This window comes from Equus przewalskii, chromosome 18 (assembly GCF_037783145.1).
Source record: "Equus przewalskii isolate Varuska chromosome 18, EquPr2, whole genome shotgun sequence".
NCBI lineage: Eukaryota > Metazoa > Chordata > Mammalia > Perissodactyla > Equidae > Equus > Equus przewalskii.
The window spans coordinates 56,123,580-56,140,790 of record NC_091848.1 but is presented as its reverse complement, the minus strand read 5'-3'; the positions used below and the strand labels follow the sequence as shown (position 1 = coordinate 56,140,790).

The 17,211-nt window shown below is 40.6% G+C and overlaps 1 protein-coding gene across 50 annotated transcripts in view; it reads right to left on the bottom strand.

Moving 5' to 3' along the window:
• The window catches only part of ABI3BP (ABI family member 3 binding protein), a 238,310-nt gene extending 222,676 nt beyond the window's left edge, over positions 1-15,634 (bottom strand). For 32 of the 50 annotated variants that reach the window (XM_070582019.1, XM_070582024.1, XM_070582030.1 and 29 more), the window contains exon 1: positions 15,425-15,626. In XM_070582019.1, the coding sequence (XP_070438120.1) occupies positions 15,425-15,503 (79 nt within the window). In that variant the 5' untranslated portion in view covers positions 15,504-15,626. Of the gene's footprint in view, positions 1-15,424 lie in introns of all 50 variants that reach the window. The other 18 variants (XM_070582016.1, XM_070582022.1, XM_070582021.1 and 15 more) reach the window with 1 other exon arrangement.
• Positions 15,635-17,211: the final 1,577 nt, after the last annotated feature.

Sequence of the window (17,211 nt, the reverse complement as noted above, 5' to 3'; positions counted from 1 at the left end):
TGGAATAAACCCTGCTTTGGTCTTTGTCTGCTGTCCTCAGAGCTTTTCCAAAGCAGCCTGAGAACTCGAGGGCTGCTTTCTTACCATGTGTCTTCCAGGCCTTTGGGATCATCCCCACGTAAGAAGAGTCTGTGGGCGAGAGAGAAAACCCACGGGGTATTCTATTATTAAACATTCTACAAGCTTCTGAGTGTCGAGAATATATTCTGTGTACCACCTAAATTTTGTGTTTTGATTCCTAGAGCATATGGAAGAGTTGCTGTTTTATTAACATCAAACTGAGAAAAGCTCCTTTTGTTTATCCGGTTGTCTCCATCACATCCACTGCCAGAAGTATATTTTCTTCTTCCAAACGCAAATTTAATTGAACCTTATAGGGACTCCTCCATTTACTGGAAAAGCCACTCACGGATCGTTCAGAAGCACAGTTTTATGGGGACTATGTCATCATACTTCATAGGTGTTAATTGCTTAACATTTGTACATTTTGTTAAAGAAAAATTTCATTTTGTCTTATGTTTTCTTGCTTTGTTTGAGAGATGGTGGCATCCGGGTCTTAAAATGAAAGGCGGGCCACCCCCCCCCCCCCGGTGGCACAGCAGTTAAGTGTGCGTGTTCCGCTTTGGCGGCCTGGGGTTCGCAGGTTTGGATCCGGGTGCGGACATGGCACTGCTTGGCACACTATGCTGTGATAGGCGTCCCACATATGGAGTAGAGGAAGACGGGCACAGATGTTAGCTCAAGGCCAACCTTCCTCAGCAAAAAGAGGAGGATTGGTAGATGCTAGTTCAGGGCTAACCTTCTTCAAGAAAAATAAAATAAAATAAAATAATTAAAACGAAAGGCAGAGGGCTGGTCTGGTGGTATAGCGGTTGCATTCTCACGCTCTGTTGCGAACCACGTGGGGGTTCGCAGATTCGGATCCCGGGCAAGGACCTAGCACTGCTAGTCAAGCCACACTGTGATGGCATCCCACATAAAATAGGGGAGGATTGGCACAGATGTTAGCCCAGGGCCAATCTTCCTCACACATACACAAAAAAGCCAAAAAAAAAAAAAAAAAAAACCCAGAAAAAACAAAAAAAACGAAAGGCAGAGTTTCTATCTGGGAGGAATTTACTTTTTGATCCCCTACATGGGATTGACTATACTTGGACTACAGAGGAAATCAGCAGAGGAATCTAAGCATTGACTGGACTCTAGTATAAAGAAAATAATGTTGGGTGCTAAATGTTTAGCTTGAGTCTTTGCACCCCTAAGATATTTATCTCAATTCTCAGGGAGTCCTACAATCAACTCCAACCATGGAGAAAGACAAATAAGCAGTTTGCCTGCTGGGCATCTGCCCCTAAAGGCCAAATTCTGTAAGAAGTTGATGGGGTGTTAACGCTCAAACCTGAATGTTCTCTGCAGTTAGATTTCCTGTATCACCATTCCACTATTTGACCTCCCAGCTGTGGGACTTCAAGCAGCCAGTGACCATTCTGTGGTGGGTAGACTCTAAGATAACCCTTTACAATCCCCACCTCCTGGTATTCACTCCCTTGTGTAGTCACCTTGTGTGACAGGACCTGTGAGTTGCTTCCAACCAAAAGAATATGGCACAGGTGATGGGCTGTCACTTCCATGATTAGGCTATATAAGATCCTAATTTCCATCTTGCCTGCAGACTCATCTGGGCTTGGATGCTTTGATGAAACAAGGAGCCATCATAGAGAGGCTCATGTAGCAAAGAACTTAGGTAACATCTGGCCAATAGCCAGTGCAGAAATAAAGCCTCAAACCACAACCCTCAAGGAACTGCATTCTGACAACAACCACAAGAACTTGAAGTGCATCCTTCCCCAGTCAAGCCTTCAGATGAGACTGCAACCCTAGCCAACAAGTCCCTTGCAGCCTGTAGAATATCTTGAAAGAGAGGACACAGCTAAGCTAGAGCCAGACTCTTAACCCACAAAGACTGTGAAATAATAAATGTGTGCTGGTTTAAGCTGCTAAGTTTGTGGTAATTTGTTATTCAGCAACAGATAACTAACATATCCTTTAGATTTAGTTCCTTATCTGTGAAATGAGGATAATAATAATATATAATTCATAGGCATGGGGATAAAATGAGATAATTTATCTAAGCACTTAGCATTAAACACCATGCCTGATACATAGGAATATGGTTAATTATCATATTCTTTAAGTGTTATTTTAACAGAATGTATGTATTTAAACTATTGTGTTTCTATTTTAGCATCTTCCTTCTTTAGCTGATACTATTTGTTTTTACATTTTTATTTTACTATTCTAGTAATCTCTCACATTAGATTATCCTATTTATTTTTTAATTTTACATTTATTCTTAGATCATTTTGTTAAGTTCATCTATTCATTTTCAACATTCTCTCTTTCTTTTATACCTACTTCTATAAGTGGCAATCAGGAGCCAGTGAAAAAGGAAGTCTTCCAGAGGATGGCGATTGTCAGTCATATCTCCTGAATGGCCTTCCCTTCATTAGACACTTCACTTTTGTCTGAGACAAACCTGTCCACTCACATTAACCTATAAAAACATTTTACCTGTGTTTTCTATAGTCAGGCATAGATAAATCCTTCCATTCTCAATTGTCCCCCTGTGCCCCATTAACTTGAGAGAGGGAGAAAGAGAGACAAATTCCTAAATGCTCAGTATCTCGTAGCCTGCTATAGCAGTCTATAAAACTAAACTAAATTAGTGAGCATATAATTAACACCGGGGAACTTTATTTTTAAACCTTGGGTTCTAAACAGGATAGTCTTAGCATCAAAATAAACTATACTTGATCAATTTTTATATTCCTAATATGTTACTTTCATAGCAGGGGCTGGATCTCATTGAATGTAACCTAGTAGATAATCAATAAACAGGGCTTGAATAGACAAACAAATTGATAAAACTGCCAAGAAATTTTAAAGCTGTAAAAGATGCTAAAATGATTCTGCTGTGGTTTTCAAACTTCTCTGTTTTCTTTTAGCAGTGAAACCATTTCTTCCCCCAAATGTACTCTTTAATACAGTCCCCCCAATACATAAATACATTACTCAAATAAAAACAGAACCCCACCCATTAGGCTTCTTCTGAACTCTACAATATTACCCCTGGGTCTCCCTGACTTAAGGTGGAAGAGATCCTCCCCAGTTCCTCGGAAGTATCAACCACTCTTTAGGGAAATGGACTGGGCCATTGGAGTGATTTAGTCTTGTTTTGTCAAACTGAGGTTGAGAAGGCTCCATGGAGAATGTGAGCCAATGGGAAGTGAGTGGCTGGGAAAGTTTACAGAGCAAGGCATAGGAGCTCTCCTCTCCAAAGACAACCTTCTATTTCCTCTTTGTAATCATCTTGGGGAGTCAGGGCACAGAGACAAGGAACAGGCAATTGCATCCTGTGTGGATTTCTCAGCCTTGGCTTCCCCTCTGAGTACTGGGACACCTGCTGTGCTCTGGTTCCTGGGGGTTGCCTGGGGTCTGGCCATGCAGCCACCCCTGTTGGGAAGGCCCCTCACCTCTCAGCCATCCTCCTCCTTGCCCCAACTTGCATTTGTCTTCCAGGCCTCTGCTTGAGGGCCTTATCCTCTCATAACTCTCGATCCCTCTAGTCTGGGTTGGGTCCTTCTGGTTGTTCTCAAAGCTCTTTGCACTTCTCCTAAATTGGAGGATAATCTCCCTGTATTGTAATTATCCCTTTACGTCCCTGTCTCCTCCATTAACTGGTCAGCTCCCCGAAGACAGGTACCAAGCTATTGTCTTCCCAGCCTCAGTGCTCTGCATATACATGGAATAGAATTTGTTGCTTGAACAAATTAAAGCATCTTCACATAGAGCAGGGACCTGATAGGACATAGAAAAGTATAGGCTTTTGCCACTTGCTCGCTGCGTGACTTTGGGCAAATCACTTATACACTGTGAGGCACACTTTTATGCTCTGTAAAATGAGAGTAATCAAATACCTGCTTTATAAGGTAGCTTTAAGAATTTAGTTAGACAACTCATCTCCTCCCACGAACACAACCAGGTTACGACTATTTTTGGAAAAATTACCCTGGAGAGAAAACTGAAAACTGGATAAAAAGAACCCCCACAACAAGCGACAGTCCTGACTAAGGCGGAACAGGCAGAAATTCCTGATGGAGAGGAAAAAAGCCACCTTTGGGAGCAGCGGAGCTTCTCAGCTGGCCAGGCGGGAGCCATCCTAAGGTACGAGCCCTCCCTGGAGGAGTGAGGTCCGGAGCAGGGGTGACACTGCTATAAGCATCCTTCGGACTCAGCCTAACTGAGACGAGGGTCTTCCTGTCTGGCTTTTCTGGCTTTTAACTGCAGCGAGGAAACCCCCAGAAAAGCTATTGGCGAAAGCCAAAAAGACCTGGGTCTTAAAGGGCCCGTGCACAGACTCATCCATTGCAGCAACCTAAAATCACCGGAGAGAAGGCTGACAGTCCTTTGGTAAGACAAGACTCACATGGTGGGCTCTGGGGGCATCTTGGTGAGAAGAGGGCCCTCTCTGGAGACTGAGACTTTGGTGGGGGCCATTGTTCTGAACGGGTCCAGGCGTGCTGACACAGACCCTGGTGGGTGCCATTGAGGTTCATCCCTTGGCCTGCTAGCCCAGGGGTCTGCCACTCCCACCAGAGCACAGATTTAATCCAGTTCAGCCAGGGCAGGCAACTCGCCCGAGGGATTGGCCCCACCTAACAGCAATCCCTCAGGCTACTTTTCAGCCTGCATTGACTGGGTGCCTTGATCCTCTACAGGCAGGCAAGGGTGTCTGCCTCTGTGGGGCAGGGCCTGTGTGAGGACCAGGTGAACTGTGGGAGGCACTGGTGGAGAGGTGAGGGCCTCTGCAGGGTGGCATTAGGGTAGCTTCAGGGAGTTAAGAAGTGTGTACAGACGAGGGCTGTCTTGACTGGGGTGTGGTCCTGGGGGCGAGGGTGAGGCTTATCAGCAGCAGAAGACCTGTGTTTCACAAACGGCCATAAAAAGGATCAGCCACACCTTCCAAAGCCTGAAACAATTGAGTGCTCCCAAGCCTGTGCCAGCCCCATTCAGCTGCACTCCTAAGAGAAATAACAACAGCCTTGTAGGCCTGAGGCCTATAGCAATGTAAGCCCCTGAGCCTAGCAACCAGCTACACTGGGTACCAACCCAATTAAGAGGAAAACTGCAATAGGAGTGTGCTGATAGACCTTGTAGCCAACGGTGCTGAGGCTCCCCAAACTGGATTTACAAACAGCTGGCCAGGGAAGGAAAGACTAGACTCCCTGGGTACCTGCAGTGGGAGCAACCCTGCCACAGCAGAAGAACACAAGTAGCCCACAAAGGGGTCACTCCTGGATCTTCTGGATTGGTGAAGAGAGGGAAGCACACTGCTGGGCCTCATAAGGCATCTCATACATAAGGCCACTTCTCCAAGATCAGGAGACATAACCGACTCCTTATTTCTAATTGTTTCTAATACAGAGAAATAAGCACAGAGAAAGAGGCATAATGAGGAGGCAAAGGAATACTTTCCAAGCAAAGGAACAGTACAAAACCCCAGAAAAAGGACTAAATGAAACAGAAACAAGTGACCTACTCGACAAAGAGTTCAAACAAAAGTATCACGAGAATGCTCATAGATACGGGGAGAAGATTGGATGAACACAGTGAGCACATCAGCAAAGAACTGGAAGATATTAAAAAACAACCAATGAGAACTGAAGAATACAATACTGGAAATGAGAAATTCACTAGAGGGACTCAATAGCAGAGTAGAGGATGCAGAAGAATGGATCAGTGAGCTAGATGAAAGACTAGAGGAAATCACCCAAGCAGAACAGAAAAAAGAAAAAAGAATTAGACAGAATGAGAACAGTCTAAGGGAATCTGAGACAATATCAAGCATGCTAACATTCAGATTATAGGTGTCCCAGAAGGAGAAGAGAGAGATAAAGGGGCAGAAAATTTATTGGAAGAAATAATAGATGAAAATTTTCCTAATCTAAGGAAGGAAACAGACACCCAAGTTCAGGAAGCACAGAGAGCTCCAAACAAGATAAGTCCAAAGAGGCCCACACCAGGACATATTATAATTAAAATGTCCAAAATTAAGGATAAAGAGAAAATCCTAAAAGCAGCAAGAGAAAGGTCACAAGTGACATATAAAGGGAAGCCCATCAGGCTATCAGCAGACTTCTCAGCCGAAACCCTACAAGCAAGAAGAGTATGACAAAACGTATTTAAAGTGCTAAAAGGAAAAAAGTTATAGCCAAGAATACTCTACCCATCAAAGTTGTCATTCAGATTGGAAGGAGAGATAAAGAGCTTCCCAGACAAGCAAAAATTAAAGGAGTTTATCACCAAGAAACCAGCTCTACAAGAAATGCTGAAGGGACTTATTTAAGTGGGAAAGCAATGACCACAAATAGAGATAAAAAAAAAATTATTATCAGAAAAACAAAACAACAACAAAAAAAACCAGGCAATAAAACCACTTGTGAAGGCAAAAATATAGTAAAGGTACAGATCAACTACCCGTGAAGATAATATGAAGGTTAAAAGACAAATGTAGTAAAATCACCTATTTCAATGATAAGAGGGTAATGGATAGACACACACTAAACAAGAGACTATATATGATTTGAAAAACATAAAATGTGAGAGGAGTGGAGTGAAAAAGTAGATCTTTTAGAAAGAGGTCAAGCTAAAGAGTTTATCAACTCGATATAGACTGTTATATACATAGAATATTAAATAGGATCCTCATGGTAATCACAAATCAGAAACCTATAATAAGCAAGCAAGTAAGTAAGATAAAAGAAATCAAACATATTACTAAAGATAGCCATCAAACCACAAGGGAAGAGAGAAGGAGAAAAAGACAGGAACAGAGAAGAACTACTAAAACACCCAGAAAAAAAAGGTAACAAAATGGCAATAAATACATATTTATCAATAGCTACTTTAAACATCAATGGACTAAATGTTCCAATCAAATGCCATAGGGTGGTCAAATGGATAAAAAAACAAGATCCATGTATATGCTGCATACAAAAGACACACATCAGACCTAAAGACACTCACAAACTGAAAGTGAAAGGATGGAAAAAGATATTCCATGCAAATGGCAAAGAAAAGAAAGCAGGGGTAGAAATACTTATATCAGATAAAATAGACGTTAAAACAAAAACCATAACAAGAGACAAAGACAGGCACTACATCATGATAAAGGGAACAATCCAACAAGAGGATATAACATTTGTAAATATCTATGCACCCAACAGAGGAGCACCTAAACATATAAAGCAATTATTAACAGACATAAAAGGAGAAACAGACAGTAACACAATAATTGTAGGGGACTTTAACACTCCACTTACACCAATGGATAGATCATCCAAGCAGAAGATCAATAAGGAAACACTGGCCTTAAAGGACACATTAGACCAGATGGACTTAGTAAATATATACAGAAGATTCCATCCAAAAACCACAGAATACACATTCTTTTAAAATGCACATGGAACATTCTCCAGGATTGATCACATATTAGGCCACAAAACAAGTCTCAATAAATTTAAGAAGATCGAAATAATACCATGCATCTTTTCTGACCACAAAGGTATGAAACTGAAAATCAATACAGGAAGAAAAGCCACAAAAATGTGGAGATCAAACAAAATGCTACTGAAAAATGATTGGGTCAATGAAGAAATCAAAGGAGAAATCAAAAAATTCCTAGAGACAAATGAAAATGAAAATACGACATGCCAAAATCTGTGGGATACAGCAAAAGCAGTTCTAAGAGGGAAGTTTATAGCAATTCAGGCCTATCTCAACAAAGAAGAAAAATCCAAAATAGACAATCTAAAATTGCATCTAAAGGTACTGGAAAAAGAACAACAAACAAAGACCAAAATCAGTAGGAGGAAGGAAATAATAAAAATCAGAGCAGAAATAAATGAAATAGAGACTAAAAAAACTATAGAAAAAATTAATGAAACCAAGAGCTGGTTCTCTGAAAAGATAAACAAAATTGACAAACCCTTAGGTAGACTCACCAAGAAAAAAAGAGAGAAGGGTCAAATAAATAAAATCAGAAATGAAGGAGGAGAGATTACAATGGACACCTCAGAAATACAAAAGATAAGAGAATACTATGAAAAGCTATATGCCAACAAATTGGATAATCTAGAAGAAATGGATAAATTCTTAGAAACACACAACCTTCCAAAACTGGACCAAGAAGAAGTAGAAAATTTGAATAGATCAATCACCAGTAAGGAGATTGAAACAGCAATCAAAAACCTCCCAAAAAGTAAAAGTCCAGGACCACATGGCTTCCCTGGTGAACTCTACCAAACATTCAAAGAAGACTTAATACCTCTCCTTCTCAAACTCTTCCAAAAAATTGAAGAGGAGGGAAGGCTTCCTAACTCATTCTACGAAGCCAACATTATCCTGATACCAAAACCAGAGAAGGATAACACAAAGAAAGAAAATTACAGGCCAATGTCACTGCATTGATGCAAAAGTCCTCAACAAAATACTAGCAAATCAAATACAACAATACATTAAAAAGATCATACATCATGATCAAATGGGTTTCATTCCAGGGATGCAGGGATGGTTCAACATCTGCCAATCTATCAATGTGATACACCACATGAAAGAAATGAAAAATAAAAACCACATGGTCATCTCAATAGACGCAGAGAAAGCATTTGACAAGATACAGCATCCATTTATGAGAAAAACTCTAAACAAAATGGGTATAGAAGGAAAATACCTCAACATAATAAAGGCCATATATGACAAACCCACAGCAAGCTTCATTCTCAATGGAGAAAAACTGAAAGCCATCCCTTTAAGAACAGGAATCCCCTTAAGATAAGGATGCCCACTGTCACCACTCTTATTTAACATAGTATTGGAAGTCCTAGCCAGAGCAATCAGGCAAGAAAAAGAAATAAAAGTGTTCCACATTAGAAAAGAAGAAGTGAAACTGTCGCTCTTTGCAGACAACATGATTTTATATCTAGAAAACCCTAAAGAATCCACTAAAAAACTTTTAGAAACAATAAAGGAATACAGTCAAGTCATGGGATACAAAATCAATGTACAAAAATCCGTTGTGTTTCTACACACTAACAACGAAGTCACAGAAAGAGAAATTAAGAATACAATCCCATTTACAATTGTAAAAAAAAAAAAAAGAATAAAATAACTAGGATTAAACTTAACCAAAGAGGTGAAAGATCTGTACACTGAAAACTATAAAACATTGTTGAAAGAAATCAAAGAAGACACAAAGCAATGGAAAAATATTCCATGCTCTTGGATTGGAAGAATTAGCAACATTAAAATGCCCATACTTCCTAAAGCAATCGATAGATTCAATGCAATCTCCATCAAAGTTCCAACAACATTTTTCACAGAAATAGAACAAAGAATCCTAAAATTTATATGGAACAACAAAAGACCCCGAATAGCCAAAGGATTCCTGAGAAAAAAGAACAAAGCTGGAGATATCACACTCCCTGATTTCAAAATATACTACAAAGCCGTAGTAACCAAAACAGCATGGTACCGGCACAAAAACAGACACACAGATCAATGGAACAGAATCAAGCCCAGAAATAAACCCACACATTTATGGACAGCTAATATGCGACAAGGGACACAAGAGCATGCGATGGAGAAAGGAGAGTCTCTTCAATAAATGGTGTTGGGAAAACTGGACAGCCACATGCAAAAGAATGAAAGTAAACCATTTCCTTAACTATGCACAAAAATCAACTCAAAATGGATTAAAGACTTGAATGTAAGACCTGAAACCACGAAACTTCTGGAAGAAAACATAGGCAGTACGCTCTATGACATCAGTCGTAGCAGCATATTTTCAAGTCCCATGTCTAACCGGGCAAGGGAAACAAAAGAAAAAATGAACAAATGGGACATCATCAAACTAAAAAGCTTCTGCACAGCAAAGGAAACCATCAACAAAACGAAAAGACAACCTAACAATTGGGAGAAGATATTTGCAAACCACATATCAGATAAGGGGTTAATATCCAAAATATACAAAGAACTCATACAGCTCCACAACAAAAAAACCAACAACTCAATTAAAAAATGGGCAAAAGATCTGAACAGAGATTTCTCCAAAGATGATATACGGATGGCCAACAGGCATATGAAAAGATGCTCAACATCATTAGCTATCAGGAAAATGCAAATCAAAACTACAATAAGGTATCACCTCACTCTGGTCAGAATGGCTATAATTAACAAGACAGGAAACAACAAATGTTGGAGAGGATGTGGAGAGATGGGAACCCATGTACACTGCTGGTGGGAGTGCAAAGTGGTGCAGCCACCATGGAAAGCAGTATGGAGTATCCTCAGAAAATTAAGAAGAGATCTACCATATGATCCAGCTATCCCACTGCTGGGTATTTATCCAAAGAACTTGAAAACACAAAGGCATAAAGATACTTGCACCCCTATGTTCATTGCAGCATTATACACAATAGCCAAGGCTTGGAAGCAACCTATGTGCCCATCAAGGGACGAATGGATAAAGAAGATGTGGTATTTATACACAATGGATACTACTCAGCCATAAGAAATGATGAAGTCCGGCCTTTGTGACAGCATGGATGGACCTTGATGGTATTATGCTGAGTGACATAAGTCAGAGGGAGAAAGGCAAATACCGTATGATCTCTCTCATAAGTAGAAGATAAAAACAACAACAAACAAGCACATAGCAACGGAGAATGGATTGGTGGTTACCACGGGGGAAGGGGGGAGGGCAAAAGGGGTGATTAGGTTCACATGTGAGGGGACGGACTATAATTAGTTTTTGGGTGGTGAACATGATGTAATTTACACAGAATTCGAAATATATTATGATGTACATCCAAAAGCTAAAAATAAATAAATAAATAAAAACCAAAAAAAACAAAACCAAGTCAAACAAAGAATTGTTAGATTTTCCACGTTAAAAACATTTAGCCCTAAATTACCACAAGTGATATGAGCTCAAAGAATGTTATCTATGATAATAACGATGAGTTATTAATAGTGATTTATTATGATTATTGTCATCTGCCCCTGAGTTTTTTGTCCTTGGAGTCAGTGACTTCTACCCAGTCAGGTAAGAGCCTGAGGCAAAGAGCCAGCTGCCTCTTCACTCCGCCACATGCCAGGAGCCAAGAGCCCCTTGCCCTCGGGCCATCTGACTACACTTGTCTCTTGGATGTTCCTCTGTGGTTTTCCTACCACGTGGCTCAGGAGGACTGAGAGACTTGCCTAGAAATCGTAGCCTTTGCCTGCTGGCTGATTACTATCTGCCCTACGTAGGAGTTTCTGCAGAGGGCTGTGTCAAGCCCTGTGTGTCCCATTATGAGCTTCTGTTGGCTCCCTTCACTACATATTGTTCTCTGCGGATTTTATCTCAGCCGTATGTCAGCGGAAAAAAGTTCTACAGTGGCAAGAACAAAGCTTCTGAGAGGAGGCTGAAGAAGACGGGCCTTCAAAGGTGTAAAACCACGCGGTAATTCTCCTCTAGGGCCTGCATTACAAATTACTTCTGAAAAACAAGCTCAAGAGGATCTCTCCAGGAAGCTCCATGGGGCCTTACCACTCCCCAGGGAAAAGCTGATCCCCAGGCAGAGGGGCAGCTTTCCAGAGAGAAGGGCAATGTTTGGACTTGACAGTCAAACCCTGGGTGCTGATGGTCAGGCTAGAATGCAGTAGGGGCCTTCTGTCATTGTCCTATGGAGCAACACTCCCTCCTTTGCCCCACCTCCTTTGCTACCCTCCAAGAGATGTGTCGGACAGTTTGGACACAAGATCACATATTATTTGGATATTAATCTGCTTTTCTGTGACTAAATAAACATTTATTGAATGCTTGTTATATGTCAGACACTTTACTAGAAGATTTGCATCTCTTATGTCATTAATCCTGAAATACTATGAGATAGTTATCATTACTCCCATTTTACAGATGAGAAAACTGAGGCGTGGCAAAGGCAATGATTTGCCAAAGAATATAGTCAAGTGGTGGAGGGGAGAGAGGATTCATTAATAATAGTCTATAACTTTACTTGAAGCTTTTAAAAAGTAAGCAAGACCCTTCTAATAACTTATTCTCTATAACAAAGTATGCGGTGAGGCATGCAAAGAGGCATAAGACATGGAATAAGTGATTTCTTATTAAAAAAATCTTTCTTTTCTTATAAATAACCAACTCTATATATCAACTCTCTCTCTCTCTCTATATGTATACATTATATGTATACAGACGGTCCCTGACTTAGGATGGTTCAACTGAATGAGTTTTTGATTTTACAATGGTGCAAAAGTGATACACATTCAGTAGGAAATGTACTTCGAATTTTGAATTTTGCTCTTTGCAGTCCGATCCTCTCCCCGGGTGCTGGGCAGCGGTGGGGAGCGCAGCAACCAGTCAGCTCTGTGATCACAAGGGTGAACAACCAACACACTTACAACCGTTCTGTACCCAGACAGCCATTCTGTCTCACCTTCAGTACGGTATTCAGCAAATCAGATGAGCTAGTCAGTGCCTTAGTCTAAAATAGGCTTCGTGTTAGATGATTTTGCTCAACTGCAGACTAACGTAAGCATTCTGAGCATGTTGAAGGCAGGCTGGGCTAAGCTATGATGTTCCCTAGGTTAGGTGTATTAAATGCATTTTTGACGATATTCAGCTTAGGGTGGCTTTATCAGGACGAAACCCCACTGTAAGTCGACGATGATCTGTATATATACATATTTTTATATGTATATATGTATATACAGACATAATAGAACATAATAGAACACAGATTTTGAGTCAAAAGCCTGAGTCCTGGTTCTGCCATCAATGTGGGAAAATTACTAGACCTCCTCTGCCCTTGGGTGTCTTCATTTATAAAACAAATGGTTAAGTTAAGTCGGTGGTTCCCAAATATTGGCCTGTGATGACGTTTTCATCACTCTGTGGTGAAATGAGAAAAGTAAGAACACTTGGCATATTTGTATGAAATCATTTCTTTTATAAATCTGTTAAAATGGCTTGCTTTTATGAACAATGGGATATTTTTTCCCCTTTGACATCCTCACATGGCAAAATTCAAGCATGCCTTCCAAAATGGAACTCTGATATTAAACACATATATGTATTTTTACTGGTCCTTAAATACAAAGGTTTGGGAACCATGAGACTAGGTGATTGCTAATGTCCTTTCTAGCTCCAAAATTCTATCCTTTTCTTAAAATCACAAATGATACTTAATTAACTATAAAGTAGAAAGGAAGAAGAAAAAAATGTTTTTCTCCTGTTTTTCTTGTTTAGCTCAGCGTTTCCCCAAATGTGTTCTGTGAAAGGTAAGCTCTGAGCAAGATATTGTAGCTATTTCACTCAAAAGGATTCTTAGGCAAACTGAGTTTGGGAAACAACAGGTTAAAAAAGTAAGACAGGTTTCCTAACTAAGAAATTTTCAGAACCTGTAAAATTCTCACATCCGTTGTGACTCCCCAAAAGCATACAAAGTGTGGATGCTCCCCAAGCTCTGGATGGGGGCAGATGCCCCCGCCCCCAAGCCCTTCAGAGGACAGACACTTACTCCCGGACTGCAATTGGAGAGAGGCGACTGTAGGTAAAAGACAGCTCCTCGGTAGCTTCCATAACAAAGAAAAACAGCATTAGAGACAAGGGGACTTGCCATTTATTTCATAATATAATTATTTTAATTTGGCAGGTTTTTCCAAATTACCAAGACTATGGATATTTTCAAAAGTTACCAAAGAAACCTGGAGGAAAATACTTCAGATTAAAGTGCAATGTACCAGACAAAAGTTTTGTGGCCATCTTTGACAACTTTTTTTTTACCATAAAAAATAAAGGAAATTTGTGTCCAGAGATTTGTATCCAGTGATTGCAAATGATAATTAAAGCACTTGGAATTTGCAGAAGTCTGCAGCAACAAAATTACTGCTATCATTCCCACACAGTGACTATAAGGTAAAAGAAAACCATCTGTAGGTATCGAGCTGGAGAAAACCCCCGGCTCCCCCAGATGGTGTCTTTGTCAAATATTTCAGCAGGACAGACGATTAATTCAGAATGCTTGTGGCTCATAATTGATTTGTTTAAACACTTTTACTATGAACAAAAACCAAAATTCTTGATAGAAGAAAAACACCTAATAGTGTGTTTTTATTATTATTATTATTATTTTTTGCATAATTCTCCCGTCAGGGTTGAGAAGGTTTACTTAGCCTTTTTTATTTCTTTTTACATCATCATGAGAAACATGAACTAGCGAAATCCTTCCAGCCTTCCCATTCTGGATTCAAGTTTCACTTAACACACTGCGGAGAGAACAGCTCTTACTTGGGACAGGACGATCTTGGGGCAAACTCTCGAGAGAGAGGCCCCGAGAAGGATCTTTTGGGGATTCGGAACCTCACGACCTTTCTTTCCGACTCTCTGCACACCAGGTTTCTGACAAGCCTGTGGCTCTGAGTTACCTCCAAAATTTTCCGTCATAACTGCATGGTGAGTTCCAGCCTGTTTTTCATAATCCTGCTGACTCCAGCAGTCTGCAACTGTAAAAAGCCTTCACAGACCTGGTGTTGGCTTAGAAAACGGCCTCTGCAAAGGAGCGAAAGAGCCTGTGCAGCACTCATGTTCAAAGACAGGAGACAGGCAGGCTCCTGCCAGGGGGATGGTGGGCTCAAGAGATGGCTTATAGGGTCTTAATTTAGTCATTTAAATTTTCTTCTAATGACATTTGTAAATAAAATACCAACACTAAAAGGAGAGCAATTTAGCCAGGAAAAGGGGGAGTGTCCCGTCCAGGAGATCAAACCTTTTTCCCAACTCGGCTGGAGAGAAGTGTCTACGAATTAGCACATGACCCAGCTTTGGCGCGCCCTGCCCGGAATCCTTCAACCTCCACCTTACTAGGTATGTGTGAGGTTTACACCAAGGGTTCAAGGTTGCAGAATTAGCTTCTTTTAAACCTCAAGCTAGTAATGATTTAGTCTCTGGGGAGGGGGATAAAAACACTAAACAACTCTTTTTAGCAGACTACAATACCCATCTATACAATATGATTCAGTATACAAATACTGTAGTTTGAAACTATATCATTGAAGCTACTGTGAATATCTGCTAAACCTAATAAGAAATTGGTTTTCACTTTTGCAATAAAGAGATACAATTGAAAAAGAAATAACAGAGGGGGAGAAAGCAAAAGTTTAAGCAGCTTACACATTTGAACTTTGACTCTCCACAGAATAACTCCGTCCCCCCATGTGCTAAGGCAGATCACATTTAAGAGTAACATTTAAAACCAGTATCTCTTAAAAAACTACTTTTAAAACACAAAACATTAGAGCTACTTGCCTTTTGGCAATTTCTGTGCATTTCCCAGGGCTAGTGCAATACTTCCACAGAGAAGTAGACACCCCAAGCTGGAGAGCATGTTGCATTTGCCACCTCGCACGGGGAGTGATGCTGGTGGGTGTCCCGCAGCCCTGGAGCTGCATTTAAGTGAACTGTCTCCCAGTGACAGAGGCGGGCGGCTGCACTTAGCTGTGCCGTGGGCTTACTCACAGGGGGTGGAGACAAAATGACATCACACCCTTTCCCACATACACCAAGAAAAAAGGCACAACAGCAAAAACATATCATCACATTCCCCTCTGCTGGGTCGTAACGGTCTGTCTCTCCTCTTCCCTCTGTGATATGAAAACTGAAATCATGGCCAATGTATGTTGGTGAAAGAAAAAGTATTTAGGTAATTTTGAAACATGTGATGCACTATTTTTAAAACCCAGAAAAGACATACTTAAAACAATTGGAATGTTAAAAATATAAAATGAAACCTTATTAGGAAGGAAACTGTTTTTAATTATCTAATAAACCAGTCCAATTCTTCTTTTAAATGGGAGTAAACTCATAAAAATACTTTGAATCATTCTGAAGTTCCAATATTATGAGAAACTTTTAAGAGTAAGTTGTTGGTTACGCAGCTGTTCGTTACGTGTAATACACGAGTGAACATACATATATATACACACACAGACACACATACATAGTTATTCTGTAGTTATGGATCTAGAGATACAGAGAAACACTGTCACTAACTGGTCCTCAGCTCTGGGTCAGGTTCTGCAACAGCGCCTCTACCTACATTATTGCATTTTAATCCTCAGAGTGACTGCGCAAGAGACCGTGTTATCCCCATTTTACCAGTGAGAAAAACTGAGGCTCAGAGAGGTTCAATGTCCTGAGCAAGCCAGGGTACTCTAAGGGTTAATAATTCGGATGGGCTTTGGAGTAGAGCTGCCCGGATTTAACTTTGGATGTTACGTGCCTCTGAACCAATTCTCCATCCATATCTCATCAACATTGGGGACGTTTAAGTGCTGGCTCCATGCCAGGTACTGATCTGATCAAGTCACGTATATTAACACATTTATTCCTCAAAATAAACTAGGAGGCAGCATTGTCCTCATGTCCATTTTACAAATACAGAAACTGGGCTTTGAGAGGTTGAGAGAAAAGCCAGAGGCCACAGGGCTAGTAAGCAATAGAGCTGGCTTCTCATCAGGCAATTTAACCCCAGAGCTTCCACTCTTTACTACTAAACTTTAAATTCTAAAGTAGAGATGATAGTACCAATTTTGTTTGCTGTCAGTAGTTTTGGACAGTAATTCCCATAGCGCCTGACACATAGGAAGCGTTTAATAAATGACAGACACTGAAAACAACGATGACAATAATGAAACTCTCAGTTAAGTAGAACTATGACTCTAACCCGGGTACATCCACCCCTAAAGCCCATGTGTGTCCTCTCTCCCCCGACATCACGTTGCCCCAGTTGTAGGCATGGCTGGAAGGACTGGGTTGATAAAGCACTTTAAATGTTGTCTGTACATTTATAGTGACCCCTTGAAAATAGCTTATTTCACGAGGTTGCTGTAGCAGAACCAAAACAGCAAGAGGAAAATGGAATAACATTGATCAAATGAATTTCTAGTCCAAAAACTTACCAAAAGAAAAACTGAAGAGACAGCCGGGCTTCCAAATAAAGCGTGAGAAGGCACATTGTTAAAGTCATTTAGAGCTGGCCCGGCTAAGCTTTCACCATAGGAATGCTCTGGCATTGGCTACGGAGGGGACTGGGT